At 37.1% G+C, this 26,633-nt stretch overlaps 1 protein-coding gene across 2 annotated transcripts in view; it reads left to right on the top strand.

The window, feature by feature from the left end:
• The window catches only part of HPSE2 (heparanase 2 (inactive)), a 671,933-nt gene that overhangs the window by 422,475 nt on the left and 222,825 nt on the right, over nt 1–26,633 (top strand). For both annotated transcript variants that reach the window (XM_045438525.1, XM_045438526.1), the window contains exons 5-6: nt 3,856–4,027; nt 23,579–23,626. In XM_045438525.1, the coding sequence (XP_045294481.1) occupies nt 3,856–4,027; nt 23,579–23,626 (220 nt within the window). The remainder of the gene's footprint in view (nt 1–3,855; nt 4,028–23,578; nt 23,627–26,633) is intronic.

The raw sequence follows: 26,633 nt of genomic DNA, 5'->3' as shown, positions 1-26,633 counted from the left end.
GGAACCTCCATACTGTTTTCCAGAATGGCTGCACCAGTTTGCATTCCCACCAGGAGTGCAGAAGAGATCCTCTTTCTCTGCATCCTCGCCAACATCTGTTGTTGCCTGAGTTGTTAATGTTAGCCATTCTGACAGGTGTGAGGTGGTATCTCATAGTGGTTTTGATTTGTATTTCCCTGATGATGAGTGATGTTGAGCATTTTTGCATGTGTCAGTTGGCCATCTGGATGTCTTCTTTGGAGAAGTGTCTATTCATGTCTTTTGCCCATTTCTTCCACTGGATTATTTGTTTTTTAGGTGTTGAGTTTGATAAGTTCTTTGTAGATTTTGGATACTGACCCTTTATCTGATATGTCATTTGCAAATATCTTTTCCCATTCCGTCGGCTGCCTTTTAGTTTTCCTGATTGTTTCCTTCACTGTGCAGAAGCTTTTAATTTTGATGAGGTCCCAGTAGTTCATTTTTGCTTTTGTTTCCCTTGCCTCAGGAGATGTGTTGAATAAAAGTTGCTGCGGCCAGGGTCAAAGAGGTTTTTGCCTGCTTTCTCCTCGAGGATTTTGATGGTTTCCTTCTTACATTTAGGTCTTTCATCCATTTTGAGTTTATTTTTGTGTATGGTGTAAGAAAGTGATCCAGATTCATTTTTCTGCTTGTCACTGTTCAGTTTTCCCAGCACCATTTGCTGAAGAGACTGCCTTTATTGCATTCCACTGATTATTCCTTCCTGCTTTGTCAAAGATTAGTTGGCCATATGTTTGTGGGTCCATTTCTGGGTTCTCTATTCTGTTCCATTGATCTGAGTGTCTGTTTTTGTGCCATCCTGTACTGCCTTTTTACGCAGAAGAGATATTGTATAATGTACCACTTTAATTTCTTTGTTTTTATTTTGTTTTACTTATTTTCCTAGTAATTTCTTATTGTAATATATCTGAATTCATTACAATCTATTTTAGAGTAATTCTAACTTAATTCCACTTAACTATAGAAAATTTACTCCAATAGAACTCCATTTCTCTCTGTTTTGTAGCCATTATTATTATAAACATTACATTTTCATATGTCATAAGCCCAACAACACAGTTTTATAATTTTTGTTTTTATGCAACTATTATTCAAATTCATTAAAAAAGAGTAATGGAGGGGTACCTGGATGGCTCAGTTGGTTAAGTGTCTGACTTTGGCTCAGGTCATGATCTCCCAGTCCATGGATTTGAGCCCCATGGACTCTCTCTCTCTCTCTCTCTCTCTCTCTCTCTCTGTCAAAATTAAATAAACTTAAAAAAAGGAGAGTAATGGATATTTTCAACTATCTTTTATATTTTCTATGTAATTGCCATTACTAGTGTTCTATATTTCTTTGTGTGGTTTTGAGTCACCATCTGGTATCATTTCCTTTCAACCTAAAAGACTTCCTTTCTTATTTCTTGTAAGGCAGATTTTCTCACAAGTTCTGTTCTTTGTTTTTCTGGTTAAGGTCTAAATTTTGGGACACCTGATGGCTTAGTCGGTTAGGCATCTGACTCTTGATTTTTGCTCGGGTCATGAGCTCGTGGTTTGTGAGTTTGAGCACCCCATCAGGCTCTGCACTTCAAAATAAATAAACTTAAAAAAAATCTTTAAGATGTAAATTTTGCTTTCAGTTCTGAAGGGTAGATTGCTACATATAGAATTCTTGGCCAATTTTTTTTTCTTTCAGCATTTTGAATATGTCATTCTACAGTCTTCTGACCTCCATTATTTCTGGTAAAAATTCAGCTGATAATTTCATTGTGTTCCTCTGTATGTGAAGAGTTATTTCAGGTCCCAGATTTTCCTTTGATCATTTTTATAATATCTCTCTTCATTTATATTTGATTAGTTGATACAATCATACTTTCCTTTAATTTTGTATTGTTCCTGTTAGTTCTATGAACATATTTATGATAGTAGTTTTGAAGTCCTTCTCCCTTAGGAGACAGTTTCCATTGACTACTTTTTTTTTCTTCTTTATGGATCTCTCTATCCTATCTCTTTGCATGCTGTAATTTTTGTTGTTGTTGAAAACTATACATTTTAAATAATACGTTGGAACAACTCTAGATTCCAAATCCTCCATCTCAGAGGTTGTTTCTGTTGTTTCTTTTTTATTTGTTTGTTTAGTAACTTACCTGGACTAATAGTGTAGCATCTGTCTCTTTTGCATTTTATAGCTGCTGATATATCTTGTTTTTCTATTTTTTAATCATTGTCTAGGCCAGCTTCCTAAAAATTGCCCCTGAGTCATCATAGCTTAATGGTGAGACAATGATTGATTAGAGGTTGTGCTTACCTTAACCCAGTAAGACTTCTAACCTTTGCCAGTGGATCTGTGTGTGATTTGGGGAACACATTCCAAATTTAAACAGTTTACAATTCTCACTGACTTTTCCTTTTTGACATGCTTTGTTATGTCTCCTTTATGAATGTGCTAGGTTTCACATTCATCTGTCAGTACATGGATAGTTAGTGCCCTCTCCAGTCTACTGAGCACACACAGCTTTCCAGACTACAAAGGGTATGTGTGGGCTTATCAAGGCCCACTGTGACTGTCCTATTCCCAAAATTTCCCTGTTAAATTTCTTGCAAGTCTGCTGGTCAATTTCTTGACCCTAACAGTATCAAAACTTGTAGGTAACCAAGGTGTTGGCCTTACCTGGGGCATGTGCTTCATTCCAAATCAAGTTAGCTCTTTCCAGCAGTGGAGCTGCTGGTTTTTAGGATTTTCCTTGCCCTTTTAGAACACCAAGTTAATAGAAACTGAGGGAGGATGTTGTACTCGAAATTGTTTAACCCAGCCACTTTGTTATTATTGAAAATTAAGATTTTTCTTTTGCTTTCTTTTTTTTTTTTTATTAACCATTTGTTTATTTTTGAGAGACAGAGAGAGACAGAGTGCAAGCAAGGGGGGGGCAGAGAGAGAAGGAGACACAGAATCTGAAGCAGACTCCAGGCTCTGAGCTGTCAGCACAGAGCCTGACGTGGGGCTTAAATGCATGAACTGTGAGATCATGACCTGAGCCGAAGTCGGATGCTTAACTGACTGAGCTCCATGGACACCCCAAGATTTTTCTTTTTGGTACAATGACCATCTTTATAAAGCCTTACTTTCTTACCATTTATATCAGTTTCCTAAGCCTGTCATGACAAATTACCACAAACTCAGTGGTGTAAAACAGCAGAAATTTAGTCTCTCACAGTTCAAGGAACCAGAAGCCCCAAATCAGAGCATTGCCAGGGCTGATTCCTTCTGGAGGCTCTATGGGAGAATCTACTCTATGCCTTGCTCTTAGCTTCTGGTAGCTACCAGCGATCTTTGGCATAAAATCATCCCTCCAGTCTTTGCCTCTGTCGACACATGGCCCTCTTCCCAGTATGTCTGTGTACCTGAACCTCCCTCTCCTTTCTTTTATAAAGACACCAGTCACTTGATTTAGGGTACACCCTGATCCCTTATGGCCTCATCTTAACTACATCTTCAAAGACCCTATTTCCAAATAAGGTCACGTTCTGAAGTTACAGGTGGACATGAACTTTGGGAGACAATATTCAACCCAGTATTATTCATTATAATTCATTATAAAGTATCACCCAAAATCAGTATGGTCTCTCTTTTGTGGAGTAGGAGATCTTTTGAAAGATTATTTGAAAATGAGGAGAATGGTAAAATAGCACTTGACTTTTTGTTATGATGGTTCCTAGAGTTAAACTAGTTCATACCCTCTTTTTGGCTATTTTATTCACATTGTTAAGAAAAGAGCAGAGAGATATGTGGACAGGAAATGGTTGGCAGAGCCTTACCCTTCTCAACTCTGACTTGCATGTCTGCTTTTAATCTAGAGCCAAATAACTATCGAACCATGCATGGCCGGGCAGTAAATGGCAGCCAGTTGGGAAAGGATTACATCCAGCTGAAGAGCCTGTTGCAGCCCATCCGGATTTACTCCAGAGCCAGCTTGTATGGCCCTAATATTGGGCGGCCCAGGAAGAACGTCATCGCCCTCCTAGATGGGTAGGTCATATTTTTTAGCAGTTCGTATGACACTATTCATAAGTGTAATGGATTAATGTATTTGTATTTTTCCTGGTTACTTGTAGTCTTAAGAAAGATGGAGAGACTTTTTCCATAGTGACTTCCCCAACTCTAAATTAATGATTCTCCATCAAACAATGGAAGAACTTCTCATCTCTCCAGGCCTTCCACAGTCAGCAGGAGGTGGTGGGACTGGGGAATGGTATCACAATCTCTTGGGCAGGTTGGAAGGGATTACATTGTTTTAAAAAACACATTTAATATTAAAGCATTTGATAGCATTTTATATTTTTAAAAAGTCAAAATACTATTACTGTATTCTTGTGACTTCTTATAGAAAGTAAACCTTAACATAACCCTGGCCATTGGAGCTGGATTAAAAATTTGAGAATCACTATTACTACTTGTAGATTCAAGCACTACTTAACTGATAGACTCATTAGTAGGTATTCTAGAGAATTGCTACCATGTGATTACTTTGACTGAATCTAATAATCATTTTAAGCATTGGTTATGGATGAGGCACTATGCCCAGTCTTGCTGGTGGGCCAGGCCCAATTGAACCCATGCAGGTTATGTCCAGTTATATAGGGTCAAAGGGAATGTCTGAGGGAATGTTATGAGGAAGGCTGAAGAAGAGAAAGGCTGTATGTTGAATCCAAGACCCAAAGTGGAGATGTGACTTAAGCAGGAAGGGTGGGAACTATGAAATAGGGAGAGTCAGAAGTTCCCCCGGAACACAGAGTATGCACCAAGACCCACCTGTTATGTGCCATCCTGTCATACTCTGGGATGAATATGGTTATTCCTGAGAATTCAAAGATGAGTAAGACATTTTCCAGTGAAGTGCACATTCTAAATGAGGTTAGATAAATGCCATATGAATACAAAGAGAGATTATCTGAGGAGAGAAACCTTTGGCTAACCTCCAGGATGGCCCTTGTGACTTAATGGCTCTTAGAACTCTCTCTCCTCCTTTTGTGGTGCCCTAGTCTTGATCTAAGGTAATTAACATAGCAGACATTATTGAAGGTTTGGGAAAGCATACAGATTTACAGTGTAACAACATTAATAACCTGAAATTTAATTTTAGGCACTTTCCTTTTTACAAAGAATCCCTAAGTCCTTACTTCAGCTCTCCTTTCCCCATCCTTCTCTTTTCTCCCCTTGTCTCTCAAGAGCAACTTCCCCTTTTTCTTACACAACAATTTCATGATTTTGGCTCCTACCCACAAATTCAGCTCTTGGTTTCCTTTTGCATACTTTCACTGAACTTTAGAATTACTCTGTGTGTGTGTGGGGAGGGGGTTGTGATGGAAATAGGTTGATTTCATTTTATGTATTACAATTGAGGAATAAGAATCACATGTATAGAACTTTATTCATAGTTCATAATATATAATAAGGCAAGGTGTGTGACTATCATTTTAATCCATGTAGTTATTCTTTTGGATTGTCCTTTTTCCGTAATGATTTCATCAATGTATTTCATGGTACTGAAATGCCTTTTCACTAACATGGCCTACAGGGTCAATTCACTCATCCTGCAAATGTTCCTTGAGTAACTGCTATGTTCTGGGTGTTATGTTCAGAACTAGGAATGTAATCATAAACAAAAACAGATACTTTCTCTGCCTTCATGGAGTATACAGTATGGTAAGGGAGACATGGAGATTAATTAGCTGATCTTAAAATTAAGACAATAACAAGGAGAGGAACATGGTGCTATGAATGACTATAAAGGCTAGGATTTAACTGAGTTAGGAGGTCATGGAATATGGAGTCCACTTCCCCATACATCCAAAAACTAATAGGACTCCAGAGAATAGAGAAAGTCATTTAGGGAAAAAGGAAAGGTACTGATAAGAACTTTTAAAAATTTTATATGCCAGAAAAAATGGAAATTTATCTTTATTAATGTGTATGTAATAAAAATACAGTGAATTATAACTTGAAACACATAAACATTCCCAGCAACTCAACCAACAATAACAAAAATGTCAGCACTCTAAATTACCAGCTCTTTTCCAATCCTCCTGGTTATACCGATATAGTTTTACATAGTTACGATCATTCTATATGCATCATTTTGAGTTCTGCATTTTTTATTCATTGCTTTATGTTGCCCTTTTATTATTTCTACATAGTTTTCATATTTGTCATTCTTAATAGCAATGAAATATTCCATTGCATTAATGTACCAAAGTCTGCTTAAACATTCCCTCACTGCTGGGCATTTGGGTTGTTTCCAGTTTTTGTCTGTAATATATAGCACAGCTATAAACATCTTTATACAAATAGGTTTTTTATTTCTTTTGAATTATATCCTTGGGCTATATTCCAAAAAGTTGTGTTTCTGGGTCAAAGTATATGATAATTTTTATGGCTTTCATATTTGTTGCCAAATTTCTTTTCAGAATGACTTCACCAGGTTGTAGGGCAGCAGTGTATTAGTATATCTTTTCCCCCAATACCCCACAGCAATGACTATAGTCATTTTTATTAATTTACTCTATTTTAATTAATGCAAGACTGTGCCACATGGCTGTTTAAATTAGAATTCTGTTAACTATGAAAAGAACTGAACATTTTCCAAATCCTTAGGTTGTCTCCTTTCCTGCTATCCCACGTTTGGTTAATGACACCATAACCATTTGCCCGAGGTGCAGACCAGGAGGCCATTTTACATTCATTCCTCTCTTTTGTTCACATACTTCATTAGTTAGTTATTAAGTTCTGTTATTTCTGACTTCTTAGTATCACTTACATCCTAGCTTCCTCTCATTTTTATTTTAAACCTTATCATTCTTTCTCTTAAATGGTTTTTCTATATGTAGTCTCAGACTCTAATTATTTCTCCATATATTTGTTCTGAGTAGTTTTCTCTTCTTTAATACAGCATGTGGTCAAATCACTCTTGCTTGAAATCCAAACACTTTCACATGCACCCCTGGCCTGTAGGGTCTAGTGCCTGCCTCACTTTGCAGCTAGGAATCAGCTATACCCCCTGTGCAAAATCTGCCCTTAACTACATCAAAGTATACCTATGCCCCTTTTTAGTTTGTGTAATTTTCTTTGGAATATCACTCTCTACTCTCATTTTTCTTCTTTCCAATAGGTCTTCTCTGACATCCTCAGGCAGAATTTCTTACCACCGCCTCTGTCTTTATAATAGCATTTTTAATTTTTTTTCTCTAGCACTTATCAAATTGATGATAAATTATTTATTTATATATCTGCCTTCCCTAATAGACTGTGGACTAGGATCAGGACATGGTCTATATTTTACTCATTTAGCCTCAGAACCTATGAATACAGTAGGTGTCTTATAAATGCTTATTGAATGAATGTTGACTTATTCAACAGCTGGTTCTAAATTCATTGATCTAAAAGCAGTATGCATAAATGTGATTGTGAAGCATTGTAAATCATTGTATGGTAATTTAAATAAATTATGGTGATTTATATAAATCATAATCATTAGCTTTAGCTTTACATAACCAGTTTTAAGCTTTTTTTCTTAGGTAGTTACAGGACTAAACAGGAATATCTTCTCAGGATATAACTTCACTAGGACAGCGATAGAAACATGAAGTCTCATGTTTCTACAGGGACTAACTTATTGCCTGGAATATGAGAAATAGTTCATAAAATGCTTATTTTATTATTTCCATTTCCTCATTGGTGAACTGGCCTTTTTTTAGTCAGTGCTTTGTATCTAAAGTGTAAGAATTGTTCTTTAGGGTTATATCAGTTTCCTGTTTCTCTTTAGTAAACTTGTATGCAACATCTATATAATGATAATTTTATCTGAATCTATTGCTTTTCTTGTTACTTTGAAACATGTTTTTGTTTTTTCAGAAGCTTATTTTTATTATAATTGTTCTTGTCTACTTTCTTGTTGATAGCCTTTGCTGTTTATTCCCTTATTCATTTAGGATAAAGTTACTATTTAATTTTCATCTAGGCTTTCTAATGTTTTAATTTCCCAGCTCTTTTAACTTACAAAGTTTTAACAAAGTTGGAGTTTGTTGCTGTAACTGCTACAGAGTAAGGACCTAATCTATTTTTGGTTAATGTGGCAGTGTGAAGAAAAGCAGATATTCAGTGAAATAGTGTTTATTAAGGCTCTTTTTGAGGCTTTTAAATCCTAGTGAGATGACTACTAAATTCCCTCCTCAACATATATTGAACACCTACTTTGTATTTGATCCTTGCTTAAGTGCTGAGTATATATTGAAGAAAAAAGTCAAAGTGTTTCTTACCTTCTTGGAGCTTAGCAAGAGAGCCACAGTAAATAAGAAAATAAATTATTACAAAATATGTGTAATTCTGTGAAGGAAATGATCAAGATGACTGGGGTTGAGGGTCTATTTAGACAAGGTGATCAGAAAAGACTTATCTGAAGAATAATTTATTTAAACCAAGAACAAAAGAATGAATGGGAGCCAAATGTTCAGAGTAGAGGGAAGAAAGTTCTAAATAGAGGTTCTAGGTCATGTTTGTCAATGACCTGAATCAGAAATAAGGATAAGACATTTGAGGAATAGAAAGATGGACAGTATAGTGAGAAAAAGAAGAATGGTAGATAGGCCAGGACCAGATCATTACTGGGCTGTGTATACCATGGAAAAGAAGTTGTATATTTTATTCTATGAGCAATGAAAAATCATTACAGAGGTTTTTAAAAAATTTTTTGACGTTTTAGGGGCGCCTGGGTGGCTCAGTCGGTTAAGCGTCCGACTTCAGCTCAGGTCATGATCTCGCGGTTTGTGAGTTCAAGCCCCACATCAGGCTCTGTGCTGACGGCTCAGAGCCTGGAGCCTGTTTCAGATTCTGTGTCTCCCTCTCTCTCTGACCCTCCCCCGTTCATGCTCTGTCTCTCTCTGTCTCAAAAATAAATAAACGTTAAAAAAAAATTTAAAAAAAAATTTTTTTTGACGTTTTTATTTATTTTTGAGAGACAGAGGGAGACAGAGCATGAGCGGGGGAGGGGTAGAGAGAGAGGGAGACACAGAATCCAAAGCAGGCTCCAGGGTCCGAGCTGTCAGCACAGAGCCTGACATGGGGCATGAGCCCACAAGCCACAAGATCATGACCTTTTCCAAAGTCAGATGCTTAACCAACTGAGCCATCCAGGTGCCCCATTACAGAGTTTTTGTAAGAGCAGTGACATCTACTGTATTCTTTGTGCCAAATAGATTTCAAGGTACAAAAGTAAGGGATCAGAAGAGCTCAGCATGAAGACTGTTTCATTACAAGACCATGGTAGATTGGGTTAAGGTAATGGCCGAAAAGATGGAGAGAAGTTAAGGTAGACATGATTTATTGATGGGTATCTCAGCAAGGTAGGGATGAGAGAATTAATAAAGGATGAATTCATCCTTTTGGAAGTTAACATCTCTTTCAAGGGCCATCACATGCAGAAAAGGGAGCCTTTCAAAAGAAAGTTATACCAAGAGGAACACACATTCATATTCAGGAAATACTATCTCTAGAGAAATAAAGGATGGCTTTAAAATTATTGGGTGTGCTTCACGTTCAGGATAGTGATCTGAGGACAAGCTGCATTTCCTTCTGGAACCACCATCCCAACTCCTATTAAAAATTGATTTAAAAAAAAAAGTTCATAATAACAAACACACAAAAAAGGGATCAGAAGCTGATGAGAGATTTTTGATAGATTTCTATAAGACAGTAAACAGATGGAAGCCTGTTGACAGATTAAGCAGAATGAGAAAGTGGCAACCCAGACAACATGGGCTCTGGGAAAGATAGCCAATCCATCTAGCAGAAGGCTGAGAGTCAGGAGGGTTTGGAGTGAGAAAAGGGGACCAAGCCAAGGGGTTTATATTAAATTCTGTCTGCAGTGGAACTACACTTACAGTTCATCTCTCCCTTCCATTATTTTAAGTCCCCTAACCTGCCAATATAGAGCAAAGACAACTCAATCTATCATCTCCAAGCAAATCCCTTCACCAAAGAAATTGAAAGGATAACCTAGGGATGAGCTAGTATTGCTAAGATAGAGTTATTCCTGCATAGTAAAACACTAAGATAAAGCACTATGGGATACCCTAGCCCAAAAGCTGTCTATGCCCTACTGTACTCCCCCTCTAAAGTGAAATGTGTTGGTGAACAAGTTCTGCCCATAAAATAGAGATCCCAGTGAAAGGAGAGACTTACCTAAAAAGCCCAAATATTCAACAGCTGAGAAAAATCTGTTCATGCTACCAGAAGAATTTACTTAGTCCCCAACTTTTAAATATGAATAGATAGCCAAAGACCACAAGACATGAGAACAAAACCAGTAGAGGGGCGTCTGGGTGGCTCATTCAGTTAAGTGTCCAACTTTGGCTCAGGTCATGATCTCACAGCTTGTGAGTTCGAGCCCTGTGTCGGGCTCTGTGCTGACAGCCCAGAACCTGGAACCTGCTTCAGATTCTGTGTCACCCTCTCTCTCCTCTGCTCCTCCCCTGTTTGTGCTGTCTCTCTCTATGTCTCCCAAAACTAAATAAACATTAAAGAAATTTACAAGCGAAACCAGTAGCATGAAGGAGAAAACCCAATAAACAAACAAGCAAACAAACAAACCCAGGAAGAATCATAATTCAAGACCAGAATTTAAAAAATAAAAACCTCTAATTAGTATCCTCATAAAGATATAGGAAGCTATTGTACTTAAAGAGTAAAAACACATTTCTGTGAAAAAAGTACCATCAGAACAAAAAGATATCTTTTGAAACTAAACATAATTGCTGAAATTAAGTCCAATAAAGGTTAGACAGTGATTTCCTGGGTACAACACTAAAAAGATAAGTGATAAAAGAAAACATTGATTAATTGGACCTCATCAAAATTAAGTTTTATGCATCAAATGACACTATCAAAAATGTAAACACACAGAATGGGAGAAAATATTTGCAACTCACGTAACCGATAAGTGACCTGTATCCAAGATTTATATAAAGCACTCTTACAAATTAGCAATAAAAAGGCAAATAGCCTATTTTAAAGATGAGCAAAAGGGACTTGGACAGACATTTCTCCAATGAAGATATACAGATGGCCAGTAAGCACATGAGTGGATGCTTAATATCATTAGTCATTTAGGGAAATACAAATCAAAATCACAATGAGATAACACTTCATATCCCCTGGGATGGCCAAAATTAAAAAGACATACAAGAATAAATATTGGAGAAAAGAAAAAGAATACAAATTGGAGATGTGGAGAAACTGGAACGCTCATACACTGCTGGTAGGAATGTAATATTGTGTAACTGCTTCAGAAAACAGTCTGGCAATTACTCAAAAGTTTAAACACAGAGTTACCATTATGATTCAGCAATTCCACTCCTAGGTATATACCCAAGAGAAACAAAATGTGTGTTCATAAAAACATGTATACAAATATTTATAGTGGCATTATTCATAATAGCCAAAAGGCATAAAAAAACAAAATACCCATAACTGATGAATGCATAAATGAAAAGTGGCATATCTCTACACTGGAATATTATTGGACAATAGAAAGAAATGAAATACCAATATATGTTACAACATGGATAAACCTTGAAGACACTGCTAACCGAAAGATGCCAGTCACAAAAGGCCCTACATTGTATGATTTCCTTTATATGGAATGACCAGAATAGGCAATCTATAGTTATAAAAATAGATTAGTGGTTGGGTAGGGCTGGTGGAGCTTGTGGGAAAATGGAGAGTGACTACTCATAAGTATGGAGTTTCTTTTTGGAATTAAATAGTCTAGAATTAGATTATGTATAATTCTATAAATATAACTTATTGAGCTGTATACTTAAAGAGTACACTTAAATAAATTTCTATTGAATCATATCTTCAAAAAGCTTTTAAAAAGAATTCTTTTAAAGAAGTGGAGGATAAAATCAAGAAAATCTCCCTATGCAGAGCATTAGACAGAGATAGAAAATTTGAGATAAAATATTACTGTTTAGAGGATCATTTCAGGATACTCAAGCTGTCTTATAGAAGATTCAGATACAGAAAAAAAGAAGAAAATTGTGGTTACAGAAAAGAAGGAAAATTTTATAACTTTCATAATGTAAAAGTAAAGGTACAAGTGACAGAAAATAGATGATGGAAGTGGAGAGAAGAAATAAATCATACAAGGGCTGATATCTCAGATAATATATGTGGAGTCAGAAAATATTGTGTAAACCACTGAAATAATAAACAAGGAGGTGGAGAAATGGGGTCTCAGTAAACCAAGAACAATGAGTTAACTCTTGGTTAGAAGGATTTAAGGTAGCATTTCCTTAAATATGTTCTGGTGAATATCACTTTTTGTAGGATATTAACATTATGTTGGGGGAGGGGGTAATAAAACATTCCATGCCCAAGTAAGTTTGAGAAATGCTGGGATACACAAATATATTTTTGTGTATACACTTCCCAACACCTTTAATAAATTAGTTTACATCCTGAATCTCCAAGAAGGGGATTTAGCACGCAAAATTTCTTTTTCTTTTTCTTTTCTTTTTTTTTTTTTAGATTCAGGAAGAATTTTTATTGTCAATGGATGTAGAAATTTCAGAAATCTCCACTAACCACAATTGAATCTACAAATTCCATGAATTATCCAGAAGACATATACCCTAGGTTTTTAATGATTTTTTTTCAATATATGAAGTTTATTGTCAAATTGGTTTCCATACAGCACCCAGTGCTCATCCCAAAAGGTGCCCTCCTCAATACCCATCACCCACCCTCCCCTCCCTCCCACCCCCCATCAACCCTCAGTTTGTTCTCCATTTTTAAGAGTCTCTTATGCTTTGGCTCTCTTCCACTCTAACCTCTTTTTTTTTTTTCCTTCCCCTCCCCCATGGGTTTCTGTTAAGTTTCCCAGGATCCACATGAGAGTGAAACCATATGGTATCTGTCTTTCTCTGTATGGCTTATTTCACTTAGCATAACACTCTCCAGTTCCATCCATGTTGCTACAAAGGTCCATATTTCATTCTTTCTCATTGCCACGTAGTACTCCATTGTGTATATAAACCACAATTTCTTTATCCATTCATCAGTTGATGGACATTTAGGCTCTTTCCATAATTTGACGATTGTTGAGAGTGCTGCTATAAACATTGGGGTACAAGTGCCCCTATGCATCAGTACCCCTGTATCCCTTGGCTAAATTCCTAGCAGTAGTACACAAAATTTCTTAAACTTATTTGATTAGAGTCTTATTTTAAGAGACCATCTTGAGAGACTCGTGTACACTAACGTCTTTGGACTACACTGACTGGGAAAGTGAACCCTGATTTAGGTGAGGGATGGCAGTAGAGCAGACAATAACAAAAGAATTACTATTTGGAGAATTCAGAACGTGGACCACTTTAATAGTCTAGTTATCAGTGTACTTGCTTCCATTATTTTCCTCTCCAATCTATTCACCACTCAGTTGTTAGAAAATCTTTTACAAACATATAATTCACATAATGTAAGTCTCTTGCTAAAGACTTGTCATTGCTCTTAGAATAAAATTTAATCTCCTTATCACATCTGACAAGGCTCTATAATGAACATTCTGGCTGCTTCCTAGCTCTTCATTCTTATTTTCTCCATCTTTCCCTTTTTCTTACTTCACTCAAGCCTCACTGGCTTTGTATGTGCTAAGCTTCTCTTTATTTGAGGGCTTTCACAAGTGCTCTCCTTTCTAGAGTGTTCTCTCTGCTTGCCACATGGCTGGTTTCTCCTCATCTATCAAAGACCTTTCTTGTGTAATTTAGCTAAGTAATTCTCTATCAGCATACTCTGTTGGTTTTCTTTATGGCATTTATCATAGTTTAAAACTACATATTTATTTTATGTTTATTTGTTGGTTAAAGATTACAAACTCCCATTATGAGGATGGGAAGTATGTCTGTTGTATTTACCAATGTGTGTGTAGTGCTGGCAAAAAGCCTAATGCATAGCAGGTGCTCCAATTTGTTGAATAAATGAAAATGGCAGTTATTCTAACATCTACAGAGTAGCTAGTGGAATATTCTAACCTGAATCTATGCTAGAAAAGAAAGCTAGACAGGTCCTTTAGCTCCCATGGCAGCCCAAAGAGCTGTGGAAAGCATTCTAATGTGGGCAACAAGGATAAAAGCAGAAGAGAATTAGGCAGCAAATAATGGCCTTCTCCATCACAGCAGACCACATGATCTATGCTATATGCTCAATGGTCTACAAACCAGAAACAGAAAAATTGCCTTTTTATGTCCAGAATTTCTATCTTGAGTTGTGTCAAATTCTTCTACTAAGCCTAATGCTGATTTATGGACTCCACTTAACACTTCAAGCATAGATAGTAATGAAGGCTCTATAGGTAAAGATGAAAACCTCTCTGTGTTCGTATTACTGGGGTCCCATTATGACTTTTGTGAGCTGTATGCATGTTTTTTACTTCATGGGTCCCTTTCTCCATAAAGACATTGAAACAACAGTCTGTTTTCTACTATGGTGAGTAGGATTAGGGAAAAAAATAGCAGAATGGTGAAGAGCATGCACTTTGGAACTAGATGACACCCAGGTTAGTGACTCATTAGGTCATCTTGAGGAATTGTTTAATGTCTATAAAACCTCAATCTTCTCCTCTATAAAATAGGGCTAATTAAATTACCTACTCTTTATTTTGTTTTTGTTTTTGTTTTATTTTTGAATTTATTTGAGAGAGAGAGAGAGAGAGAAAGTTGGGGAGAGGGCAGAGAGAGAGAGAGAGGGGGGATCTTAAGCAGGCTCCATGCTCTGTGCAGAGCCTGATGTGGGACTTGATTCCATGACCCTGGAATCATGACCTGAGCCAAAACCAAGAGTCAGATGCTCAATCTACTGAGCCTATTTCTTAGGTTTATTGCAGAGTTAAATGAAATAATGAATTTAAAGTTCTTGGCGCAATTGACACCAAAAGGAATATCAGCCATAATTGTTAAGAATAAGTATATTTCAAGGATGGAAAGGTAGGTTTTTTTCCTGTTTTATTTGCATATAACTTTATGTAGCTTTCCTAGAAGTTTAGAGAATTGAGTTGAGATGGAAACGAGAAAGATTAGTTACAAAAACATGTCAGGATAATGAGGGTGATCACAGCTCCACCTCCTGCATAGAAACCACCACATTCTCATTTGGAGTGGGAAGATGCACAGCTGGGGACAATTTGGTGTACAGGGTAATTATTACAATGTTATTCCTAATAATTGTTCTGTTTTATTTCAACTGTGAAAGAGTTATATGACTTGACCAAACTACAAGAGGAGAGAACAATTTATTCCTCTTAGTTCCTAAGAAGAGAGTTTCCATCTCTGCCTCTAGAGAGGAAAGGCCCCCAGCAGCTGTTCAGTACTCATTAACAAGGAAGCATTGGCTACTGCAAGGGTCTGCTCCCTAGCTAAGCATTGTGTTAGCGACTACTACTACTAAACTTTCTTTCTTTTATTTTTTTTTTCTGGAAAGGACTTCTTTCCTGATTAGAGAAACAACCCAATTCCTTCCCTAAGCCCAAGGCTATCAATTATTGCCATTATGATGAAGGATGTTTTTCTCTTCCTCCAGAGTCAGAGAAGTCAGATGGGGATTAGAAAAAAACTTTGAAGAAGGAGGCTAGAGTCCTGGGACATAGACTTAGATTTGACACAGATGGTCTTGGAAAATATTCTTCTTCACTTCCTTTTTTTCCATTTCTTTTCTCATTTTTTTCTTCTTCTACTGTCCCTTAGAACTCTACTTTCTCTTCCAAGAATGGCCTACCCTAACAGGTGCTACTAAGATCAGAATTTGTCAAAGGTATGCCCTATGGTCCTGCTGCATTAGAAGCACCTAGAGAGTTTCTTTAAAATGCTGCATGTTTCTTAAGTTCCAGTGCATACCTACCAAACCAGAATGTTGGGTGATGGGACCTAGATAGGATTTTGAACAGCAACTCCAAGGCATCCTTTGCACACCAAACCATGAGAATCACTACCTTTTAGTATAGAAGAATGAGTTTTAATATCTTTGTTTTACAGATAAAGGAATGGAGGTGCACAGATGTTAAATTATTTACCAAACTCACATTTATTGAGTGTCAACAGTGTACCGGGCAGTACCCTTGTTCCTTCATATTATCTTGTTAATCTTCACAAGGCCTTTGAGAAATAGGTGCTGTTACCTTCCATTTGAAATGGTTTAGGGAGATTAAACAACATGCCCAAGGCCACATGGCTCATAAGCTATGGCGCCAAGTCTTAAATCAGATACCTGTCTGACTCCTTGGGCCTGTGGTCTTTCTACTGTATGGTACTTTTTTTTTGAATCTTCATTTTTTAATAGAGCCACATGATCTAGCATACTAGAAAAAATAGAATCCTTTCCCACCTTAGTTCAACACTGTTCACTCTTCTGGACTCAGCTTCATACCAAGGCTTGAGCTTTTGGAAAGTTTAGTTTTACATGTGAAATTTATCATGACATCTTGATGCATTTTTCCTTCTTCCCACCAGGCTCCACAGCCAGGGCAAATCATATCAGGCCTTCTCTTCTTTGCTTGAATCCAAGCCTTTATGACTTCCTTAGCAACATTTTAGACAGTCAAGATGTGTCTGTAATAACACTCCCCTAACCAGCACCTTCCAGCTCCAACCATAGCCTTCCAGATCTGTTTCAGCATCTTCTCTCATCATCCCCCAGTCCACTGCCAGTTGCCTTCATTTTAATCAAGCAAGCTTATTTCGCCCTTATATATTATTATCTCACATCTGCCTCCATTTTGTTCCAAACATAGCCTCCCTCCTTTTAACTCCCCATTAGCAGCAAATAGGCTTCATCCTGGGGGCCAGTTCCAGGTAAGAGTGCCTGGCAACATGTCTTGAGAAGGATTCTTAGGTCAATTGTCAGATTAGTGAGACAGTATTGAGATCTATTACCAATATCTTCCATGGGCTCAGAAAAAGGGGGCAGCACTATACACATCACAAGTTTGCTATCTCTGCATGGTTAAAACAAGGGCTTTAGACTCAGAACTAGGTTTGAATCTCAGCTCTGCAACTTATTACCTAGGTGATCTGGAGCACAGTTTCCTCATCTATAAAATGAAAGTGATAATACAAAACTTACAAGGCTGTACATTATGTAAACCACTTACCAAATGCCTGTTAATCAATAAATGATAGCCAACTTTTTTTTTTCCTTTTTTTCATTCAAGTTTGCCCTTAAATTAAACCTCATGGATGTGACTTTTATTGGCAAGAAAGATTGGTTGAAGAATCTCATCCATCTCAAGTTCCTGTATATTAAAAGGTCTATAAATCTATCAAATTGAAGGAATTGTAAGCCAGAAGGGAAGCCTAAATAGAGAGTTGCACTAGTTATTAAAGTCAGTGAACATATAGCCATGCTATTTATCAGCTTACTACCCATGTAATATTATATATAAATAGGAGTGGGGAGAAAAAGGGAAGTGAGGGAGAAAAAGGAAGAAGGAGGGAGGGAGGGAAAGAGACAGAAACAGAAAGAGAAAGAGATGTATTAATATATCATTTGTTCTATGCAGTACCTAGTATATAGAGCTCAATATATAATTAGCTATGGAAAAGTAAGTGGCTTTGGACCAAATAGAAGATGCCTGGTTTGCTGTAACTCAAGATGAATAATTTTCTCACAGGTTTTTCCTAGGCTTTGTGCAGAATGGCTGTCATATCTTATTCATGCTAGTTACACAACCAAAGTTCTCTTTGTGGACAAGGGAAAAAAGATCAGACTGCCACAGTCATATTGAAGTTTGTACCTATTTTAGACATCCAGTTCCCTGTGAAGGATTTATCCTCCTTCCTGGGAGCAAAATTCAGAATCCAGTTTTTAGGGTTGCATTCTGTGGTCCAAAAGTAGAAATCAAACCCCAAAGACCATGAGTAAAGATGTGCCTTATTATAAGAGAGAGCTGTGATATGCCCTGGGAGAGAAGGCTCAACAATATTTCAGATACGTCATATGTGCAGGTGGATAACAAAGGAAAGAAATTCTCCCAGATTTGGGATCTCTTGGGGGAGGAAAGGAACTCTCACAATGAAAGGGGATATTTTGTTCTTTTCCATAGCAGCAGATTGGCTCCAATGGGAAAGATCCTCCCAATACTGAAAGGTCTGCCTGGCACTGGCCAATTTCCTTTGATATAAGTCCTTGCCCTTTCCCTCTCTTATCCTTTGCACAACTAGGTGTCAGCATGAGGGCAGACATCTCTTGTTCTCTGAGATAATCATCCAGGATTTCTGTCTTCATAATTCAGGTGTGGAGACATCCAACTTTGGAAAACCAAGATCTTCCCCTTTTGTTATTCACATCCTGGGTCGTCTTTTACTTATACATTCATAGACCTAAATCTAGGGATTAGAATGGAAGTAGATGGCTGAAAATCCTTGGATAATACCAGACACTAAACGGAATTTCACTTTCCCAGTGGTATTTCACTCCTGACAGCACTAGTCTGTGTGCATGTTATTCCACCTCTAATATTACCATTGCTGAGCATTCTGCAGCTGTGTTGAAGTCACTCATTTATGTGGTTTGGGCTAGTTTCTGAGAAACACGCAGAACTAGAGAGCAGAAGAATCCATCAATGTTAAATTTGAACAAAGAAAATGATGATCTTTTTGGACTTGTTGCCTTCCACAGTGCCAATATAGATATAAAAACAAAGTATAGAAATGATACAGATATAGGGTAGTTACAGAGAGCCCTAATTTTCAGGGAAGGAGCATGGGGGTGGGGGGAAGCCCCCAGACTCAGTAATGTCTATTCCTTGGGGTTTTGTCTAATTAATTTCCTTTATGTGTTATTTCTGTGGTTGTTTTTTGTATTTTAGTTTTAAAAATATATATCAAAGACTTCTGAAAACAGAACATTTCCCTCATTTGAGATAAATTTTTTATACTTTTCAAAAAATAAGGGTATGTTTGGTCATCTTAGTAGTATTTGGAAATGCATATTTTGTTTGACATTATTTGTGAATTAGATTTTTGCTCCTCAGAATAAGTGTAGAAATGCTTCCATATGTTTGAAGTTGGTTTCATCATTTGGCTAGGAGGGAAAAAAGAACGTAGTTTATAGCAATTTTCATGTGAATACATATTTAATAATGGCATTTCCTCAAAGTTAGCTAAAACAGCTTTTCTATTGCTTCAATATACTACTAAAGATAATAATATCGTTTGTTTCTAAATATTACATTGTAATTGCAATATTCTTTAAATATAATGAAACTAAACCATATTTTACTATTTTAATTTCTTATACAAAATATGATCTTAAGTGAGGGTCTGACTTTAATTTTTTCCCCCAAATAGCCACAAATCACATAGCATCATTAAAAAAATGCTTCAGTTTTTCATATACTAAAATTCTTTTCCATGTAATAAATTCGTATGTATAACTTAAAAAAATTGTTCTGTTCCATAGGTCTCCTTACTAATTCCTAATCTCTTTATTAGTTCCTAAGATCTCCTTTCTAATTCCTAGGAATGTTTTAATAATTGTGGGGTTTATGGTATATTTTATTATATGGTAGATCAAATAAATGTCCCTTCATTATTCCATTTTTAAAGAATATTCTTGGCTTCCTCGAGATGAATGTTAGAATGATTTTGCAAAGTTTCAAAAATATCTGCTGGGTTTTTTTATTAGAATTTCATTAAACCCATAAATTAGTTTAGGGAAGGATAATTGGTTTTCCTATCCAGGATCATGGTAGGTCTTTTCCTTTATTCAATTTAAAAATATTTCTCTGTAAACTATAATATTCTATATAAGGGTCCAATATATTGTATATTTAATTATATATTTTATAGATTTTCTTTGAGGAATATGGGGTAGGTTGTGGGGGGAGAATATTAGCCTTACTTTGAATGTTCCTAACTCTAGTTTTCCCACTCTTTTTATACTGCTACTTTTAATAATGGAAAGTTACTTAAGGACTTAATTATCAACCTATAGCAGAACAAACTATCCAATACATATGAGGATCTCCAGATTATAGTATCATGAAGAACAAGTTTCCAACTTTTAAGACACCAAATTAGATGAGTTCTTATTTTTTAATTTTTTAATTTTTTAATTTTTTTTTTTTTTTTGAGAGAGAGAGAGAGAGAAACAGAGTGCAAGCAGGTGAGGGGCAGAGAGAGAGGGAGACACAGAATCTGAAGCAGGCTCCAGGCTCTGAGCTGTCAGCTCAGAGCCCAATGTGGGCTTGAACTCCAGAGCCAGGAGATCAAGCCCTGAGGCAAAGTTGGACACTTAACCCACTGATCCACCCAGGCACCCCAGGTGTCTTCTTAATTGCCTACCCAGCCCAGACCCTTTTAGCCAAGCAGGGCATTGATGATTTTTTTTTTCCTCCTAATTTTCTTGTGAATGCATAGCTGTTATCATCAATGACTATTTACTTCCAGTTCTTTGAGGCATATTCAAGAGAATTGGAATACATTCACCAACATCAGCATCAAAAGTCTGTTCCTGGGTTGCCCATCAACTTCTTGAGTGCTCCATCAGTGTTACTCAGTGGCTCTTTTTTCATTCTTACATTCCAAGCCTCCCATCTCTCTGCAGTCATCTCCTTCCTGTTTGTCCACAGCAGTATCTTTCACATTTACCATAGCCAGAGTGATCTTCCTGAAACTCAAATCTGATCCTGATACTCCCTCATTTGTTTAGACACAGGATAAATCCAACAAATATACGTGAAGAAAGAGCCAGCTGTATTTTGCAATGTTATGTTGGGTACTAGTCCTACAAAGATAAATATGAGCTGGACTTGTACCTAGTTGTTAAGGGGGAGAGACTAGACTTGTTAGCATCATAGGCTAGCAGCTAGTGACCTGACCAGCCTGACTTCCTGTCATTCCCTTGCCTGTCCTCTAACATCCAGTCATGTTGGACTCCTGAGGACACACCACCTTGCTTCTACCTTGCTTTGCTTAGGCTGTTCTTATGTCTGGCCTGCTCTTCATGGCAAAATCCTACCCTTCTTTCAATGCCATATTCAGTATCATGTGCAGTGTAAAGCTTTTCTCAATGTTTATCTCTCTTATAACACCACAGAAGGTAGAGCTAACTGCTCCCTTGACTTGCTGTCCCACAGCAATTAGTTTGTACGAGTAGTACAGCAACAGAAACTCTGATAGCTGATGGTCTCTGGGTCTTTCTTCTTGGCTTTAGGGTGGTTGTAGTATGGCAGAGGCCCCTGGTCAGTCACTTTTGATACCTGCTTCATCATATTCTCTTACAAATAGGCATGAAATGCTCAAGTCTGAGAGGAAACCAACAAGCAAAGAAGGTAAATTGCTAGTATTTTCTCAAGGCAAGAATTCAACGTATTATTTTTTATTTATTTATTTATTTATTTATTTATTTATTTATTTATTTATTTTTGCATCTTAGAGTTCTACTGTACTTCTTGGCCTCAGTGAAAACAGCTTGGAGGCAGCATAGAATCCTTGAAAGAGGGTAGGGCTTGGAGTCAGAGAACCTGGGTTTAGTCCACACTAGCTCTATGAATTTGAGCAAGTCACATAACCTCTACCAGATTCAGCCTTCTGCACCATAAATCAGAAATACTCACTACATACCAGGTGGTTTCGAGGCTATGTGAAATTATATCTACAAGAAGCTAAAAAACATCTTATAATGATAAATCACTATAAATGTTAGTGTTATTTTTATTATGGTTATTTTATATGTAAATTAAGACAATTTTACATAAAATATTTCTATTTTCAAAATTTTCCAGCTTGTATTTATTGCTTTGCTTCGTCATGCCCTGCTTCCCAAGAAGTGCTACTAAGAGGGGTGGCATAACTCCATAAAAATGGGCTGTTTGGGATGTCTGGAGACACTATTTCTCCAGCCAGGAGAGAAGTTAGTAATTTGTATAATGGAATCAATAATAACCATCTTACCAAGCAAAAGAGTTTTGAGAATTATAAGAAATAACACATGTGAATGGCTGGTACTAAGTAGGTACTCATTCCCTTCAATCTCCATTTACATTTTGGTCTTACCCATCAAACCAATTCCATTCCTTGATCACGCCTATGTTCCATTTCCCATATTCTTGCTCCTGGACTACTAAATGGTACTGGAGAAAACAGACAAAGCCATACAGACAAGAACCAAGCTGCCACCTCCTCCCCTTCCCCTCCTCTCCCATACTCTTTCTCCTATCGACCCCATCTCCCTCTCCTTCTTTGTCATCTTTTATAAAGTTCACTGCAATGCTAAACAGCAGTACTGGCATCCTCTCTCTCTTTCAGTCCTGCAAAGATTAAGTACTCTTCCACCATCATGACAAAGCAGAGCCTCTGTTTGGGCAACACATGGCAACCCCTTTGCCATGTGTCTCCCTGCCAGATTGTGCTGGGATAGTGTGGGACAGGACCTTCTTGACAAAACACTGTCTCCCTTCTTAGCGAAAGAGTTCTTTGGTTATGATGTATTGATGGAAGAGTGCTCTGTCTGAAGAAGAGTTCCCCTCCAGGGTCTCAGGGTTGAAAGGAATATCTTGAAGAACTGAGAAACTCCTTTTGATTTCCTGTATCTGGGTGTAACTGTCTCAAATAGTAACAATGGCTTTGACAGCAGATGGCCTCAGAACATGTGGATGGAGATAATGGAGAAAAGTAGGTAGTTGGGTCATTCACAGACTTGAAGTTTATGACACCTTGTGGCATCTGTGGGGCCTTGTATGCTTCTTCCCAGTTCTTTGGTTTTGGTAGAAGCATAGAATGCTGGGGGATTAATAAAGTAAGGCTTTGCTGTGTGTTTTGTGAGGAAACAGTTCTGGTTTCCCTTTTGAGCTGAGCAAATGTCAGATGACACTCAGTCCTCTACTTCACTGCTTCAGAAATAGTTAGATGTCTCTGTGTTATATGTAAGTGATGAATCACTAAATTCTACTCCTGAAACTAACATAACGCTGTATGTTAACTAACTAGAATTTAAATAAAAACTTGAAACACTAAAAAGAAAAAGATTTCTCTGTGTGGTATTCAGTTTTCTACACTCAGATAGGCATGGCAGCCATCCCTGGGGTGTATTTGATAGTGCTTTATACTTACATAACTAAATTGGGTTTTGCCATGCTCTCTTCAGAAGGAGAGGACTAAGGTTTTTCAAAGGCATCTATCTATTGTGGTATCATTCTGGGAAATGTTACTGTTTATTTGTTTCCTAGCAGATTTCAGAGTCTTCAGAGAATAGAAAATGGGAGAGAGAAATTTTGTTCACGGGGAAAGTGATGTGGAAGCTATCAGGCAAGGGCTTGGGAAGACAAACATAGAGAGCATGCTGTACTGGGGTCTTGATTTCTAGATGGTAAAGGACATGTAGAGAGCTGAAAGTACCCTTACCTTCACCTTCTGTATACTTTAACTTGCAGTAACTCCAGATAGGCCATAATTGTGGCTGTGGACTCTCAGCCCAAAGATTGGCCTGATCTATGTCTCAGCTTATTTTATTTGTTCTTTCTGTTCCTTATAGATTCATGAAGGTGGCAGGAAGCACAGTGGATGCAGTTACCTGGCAACAGTAGGTATTCACCATTTTTGCTCTTACTTATTATCAGCTACTGTGAAATGAGAGATAATAAGTTGTTATGAAGTTTATACCTGACATCTAATAAGCCACTCTCTATCCTCCAAGAGAAAAAGTTAAAACTAACTCCAAAGCTGTTCTTATGATGCATACTATCTCATGGGAATATAATTTTGTTTTGTTGTTGCAAATTTTTTTAAAAAAACACTAAAAGCTCAGCTATTATGGACACTTTTAAATTAATATGTCATCAGTGAACAGGTAATGGGAATCTGAGCATGCCACCACTCATCTGAGCTTTTCCTTGAGAATAAATTTCCTTAAGAGAGGAAGTAGTGTTCAATAGTCAACATATCATGTGAAAAATAGCAACACTTCATTATGGTAATGGCAGTGGTCTTAAATAGTGCCTAGAGTGTTACTAACATGAAGCAATTTTAAAAAATGGAATATGAAGGGAATGAAGCAGCCTCAAGAGAAGATAAACCCTAGTATTCCAGGAAGAAGCTTACAGTGGGAAAGACCTGTTACCTTAAGGGTATCTTGATTTGTAAAGATAATTATCAGATACATAAATTAATTTTAAGTTTCCTTATGGTATTTGTGCTGGCATGTCAGTATCTCACAATGTCTCACCAATTTTTTACTGGAATCTTGCCCTTCCTTTTTGTAAGAAATCTATCCCACAGCATCTTCCAGGTCATCTCTCATCTAATGTAGTCCCCACGGCTCAGACATGTGCTCCTATTCTGGGCCCTCATAGCTGTCAACTGTGACCACCTTTCTCAGTGACTCTAAACTTGCCTGCCTAACACATTTACTTCCTCTGTTTTAAGTGGTCACAGTATCCTTTGGGATGCATGACAGTTGTGAAAGCAAGAACAGTGGATGAAATCTTCATTAATTATCCCAAAAGGATTTTTGACTGTTAGCAATCAATAACTTCAATCATAATGGAAAATATTTTATTAGCCATTTGTACTTAGTTTCTCTAAACATCAAGTTCTAAAGGTTTCCAGAAATTTTTATCCTCCTTCAGTTTGTTTTGTGAGTCATGGATTGAGTAGGTCTAGGGATCTTGTCTTCCCCATGTTTAAAACCCCTCAGTGGCTTCCCTTTGCACTTAGACAAAAGGCCAAACTCTCTACTCTGTCCTATAAGGAAGGTGCCTTGTGTTTGACCTCTGCTGCTTCTAGTAGATTGACCTCTGGTACCACCCTAACCTTACTCATTCTGTCCCAACACCATAATGGTCTTTCATTTTTTAGAAGGTTCACATGCATGTCTTCCTCAGGATCTTTGTATGTGCTATTGTCTCTGCCTAGAATGCTGTTGTCCTATTTGTTTATGTGGCTAGCTCCTTCTCATCTCTAAATACTCAACTGACATGTTATCTTCTTTGAGAGGCCTTCCCTGATGATCCTATCTGAAACAGATTGTGTTTAATTTTCTTTCTTAGCTCTTTTTTTTCCATGGTACTTTATACAAATTATATTTTTCTCTTAATTTATTATTGTAATTTGTGTGTTTTTCTGTTCCACCAGAATATCATTTAGTTCCAAAATGCTTATTTAGTCTATTGTTTATTGGGCCTTTACTGAGAGAAGATAACAATATTGATGATCATAATGTGGCAGGAACTGTTGTAAACCTTTTATGCCTTACCATAACTGATCTTCACAGCAACCAAATGAGTTTGGGGATACTTTTATCTCTTACATAACTTAAAGGAAGTTGTAGAAAATCCAAACATTACACAGTAAATGGCAGATTGTGAACTTTAAGTTGAGTCTGTCTCACTCCAAGGGCTATTCTCTTAACTGTTACTACTTTGATTACACAACAATGCTTTTTTTGCTGAAAACATTACATTCTACTGGGCAATTCAAATTCTCTTCACTGTCTTTAATCAAAGGCTATCTGGATAATGTAGTGTAAAGGCTGGAGCTTGAAGAATTTGCAGTGTTTATAAGGAGAAATTAAGAGATCAGTGTATGAAAACTATTGGGTGAGAATGTAAGGCTTACTCAGTTACTATGACTGACAAGGAGGATTGGAAAAAGTTTTTCTTCCATATTCAAACACTTTCCATAGCACAAATGGAATGAAGTGAGCACAGTATTTTGTTTATAGTGGAGAAACAAAATTTTTATAAATATATTTTGTTTATTAGCTATTTTTAAAATATTGGCCACTTCTCAAGATAAATGTCATGTGTTTGCAACTACTCTAAAAATACCCCCCAAAGCAGGCAAGGGGTTGTGTTTCTTTTGGCTCCAGGACCAGCACTCATCTGGGGACAACCAGTAGCACCTGGAATCCACTATTTATCCCTTCCAGCCATAGTTTTCAATCAAGACTTGGAGTAGTCATGGAACAATTCCAGGAAATCCTGGCCAGGAGAATTCAATGAAAATTAAAGCCAAATACCATGTTTCTCTAACCCTGAGAAATGTCAAGGTGAATTTCTTAATAATGTAAAGAAATCAAGAGTCATTATCAGAAAAAATTAAAAGAACATAGAATTTGCCAATATATATCGATATATAAGTAGCCAAAAGAATCAATTCAGTACTGGAATATTGAGCTTGGAGCTTGAACAAGAACCCTGAGTCCGAAGTAATAAATAAATAGGTCTATATAGTTAGCCTGTTTTGATTTGAAAGTTCATGCTCTTGGATTTTGAGTAGAAGATACATGACTTAATGATTGGTCCTGCCCAACCCAGCAAGAGTTACTGGGATGAAGTTCCAACTACAGAAGTAATGCAGTAGTTTGTATCAGTTATCAGTGCTAAATCTGGACCAAATAAATAATAAATAAATAATACGCACGCACACACACACACACACACACACACACACACACTGGAGAGCGACCAAAAGGCAGCAAAAACTGGAAAAAGTTATTCAATCCTTGAAAGAAGTGAATGATACTAGTGAGATCTGTGGTTACTTAAGAATCCATGCAGTATGTTGTGGCTAAAACTCAAACAAAATAC

The sequence above is a fragment of the Leopardus geoffroyi genome, chromosome D2 (assembly GCF_018350155.1).
Source record: "Leopardus geoffroyi isolate Oge1 chromosome D2, O.geoffroyi_Oge1_pat1.0, whole genome shotgun sequence".
Classification (NCBI taxonomy): domain Eukaryota; kingdom Metazoa; phylum Chordata; class Mammalia; order Carnivora; family Felidae; genus Leopardus; species Leopardus geoffroyi.
Note: the sequence above shows the minus strand (reverse complement) of the source record. Positions and strands in the feature narration are given on the sequence as shown.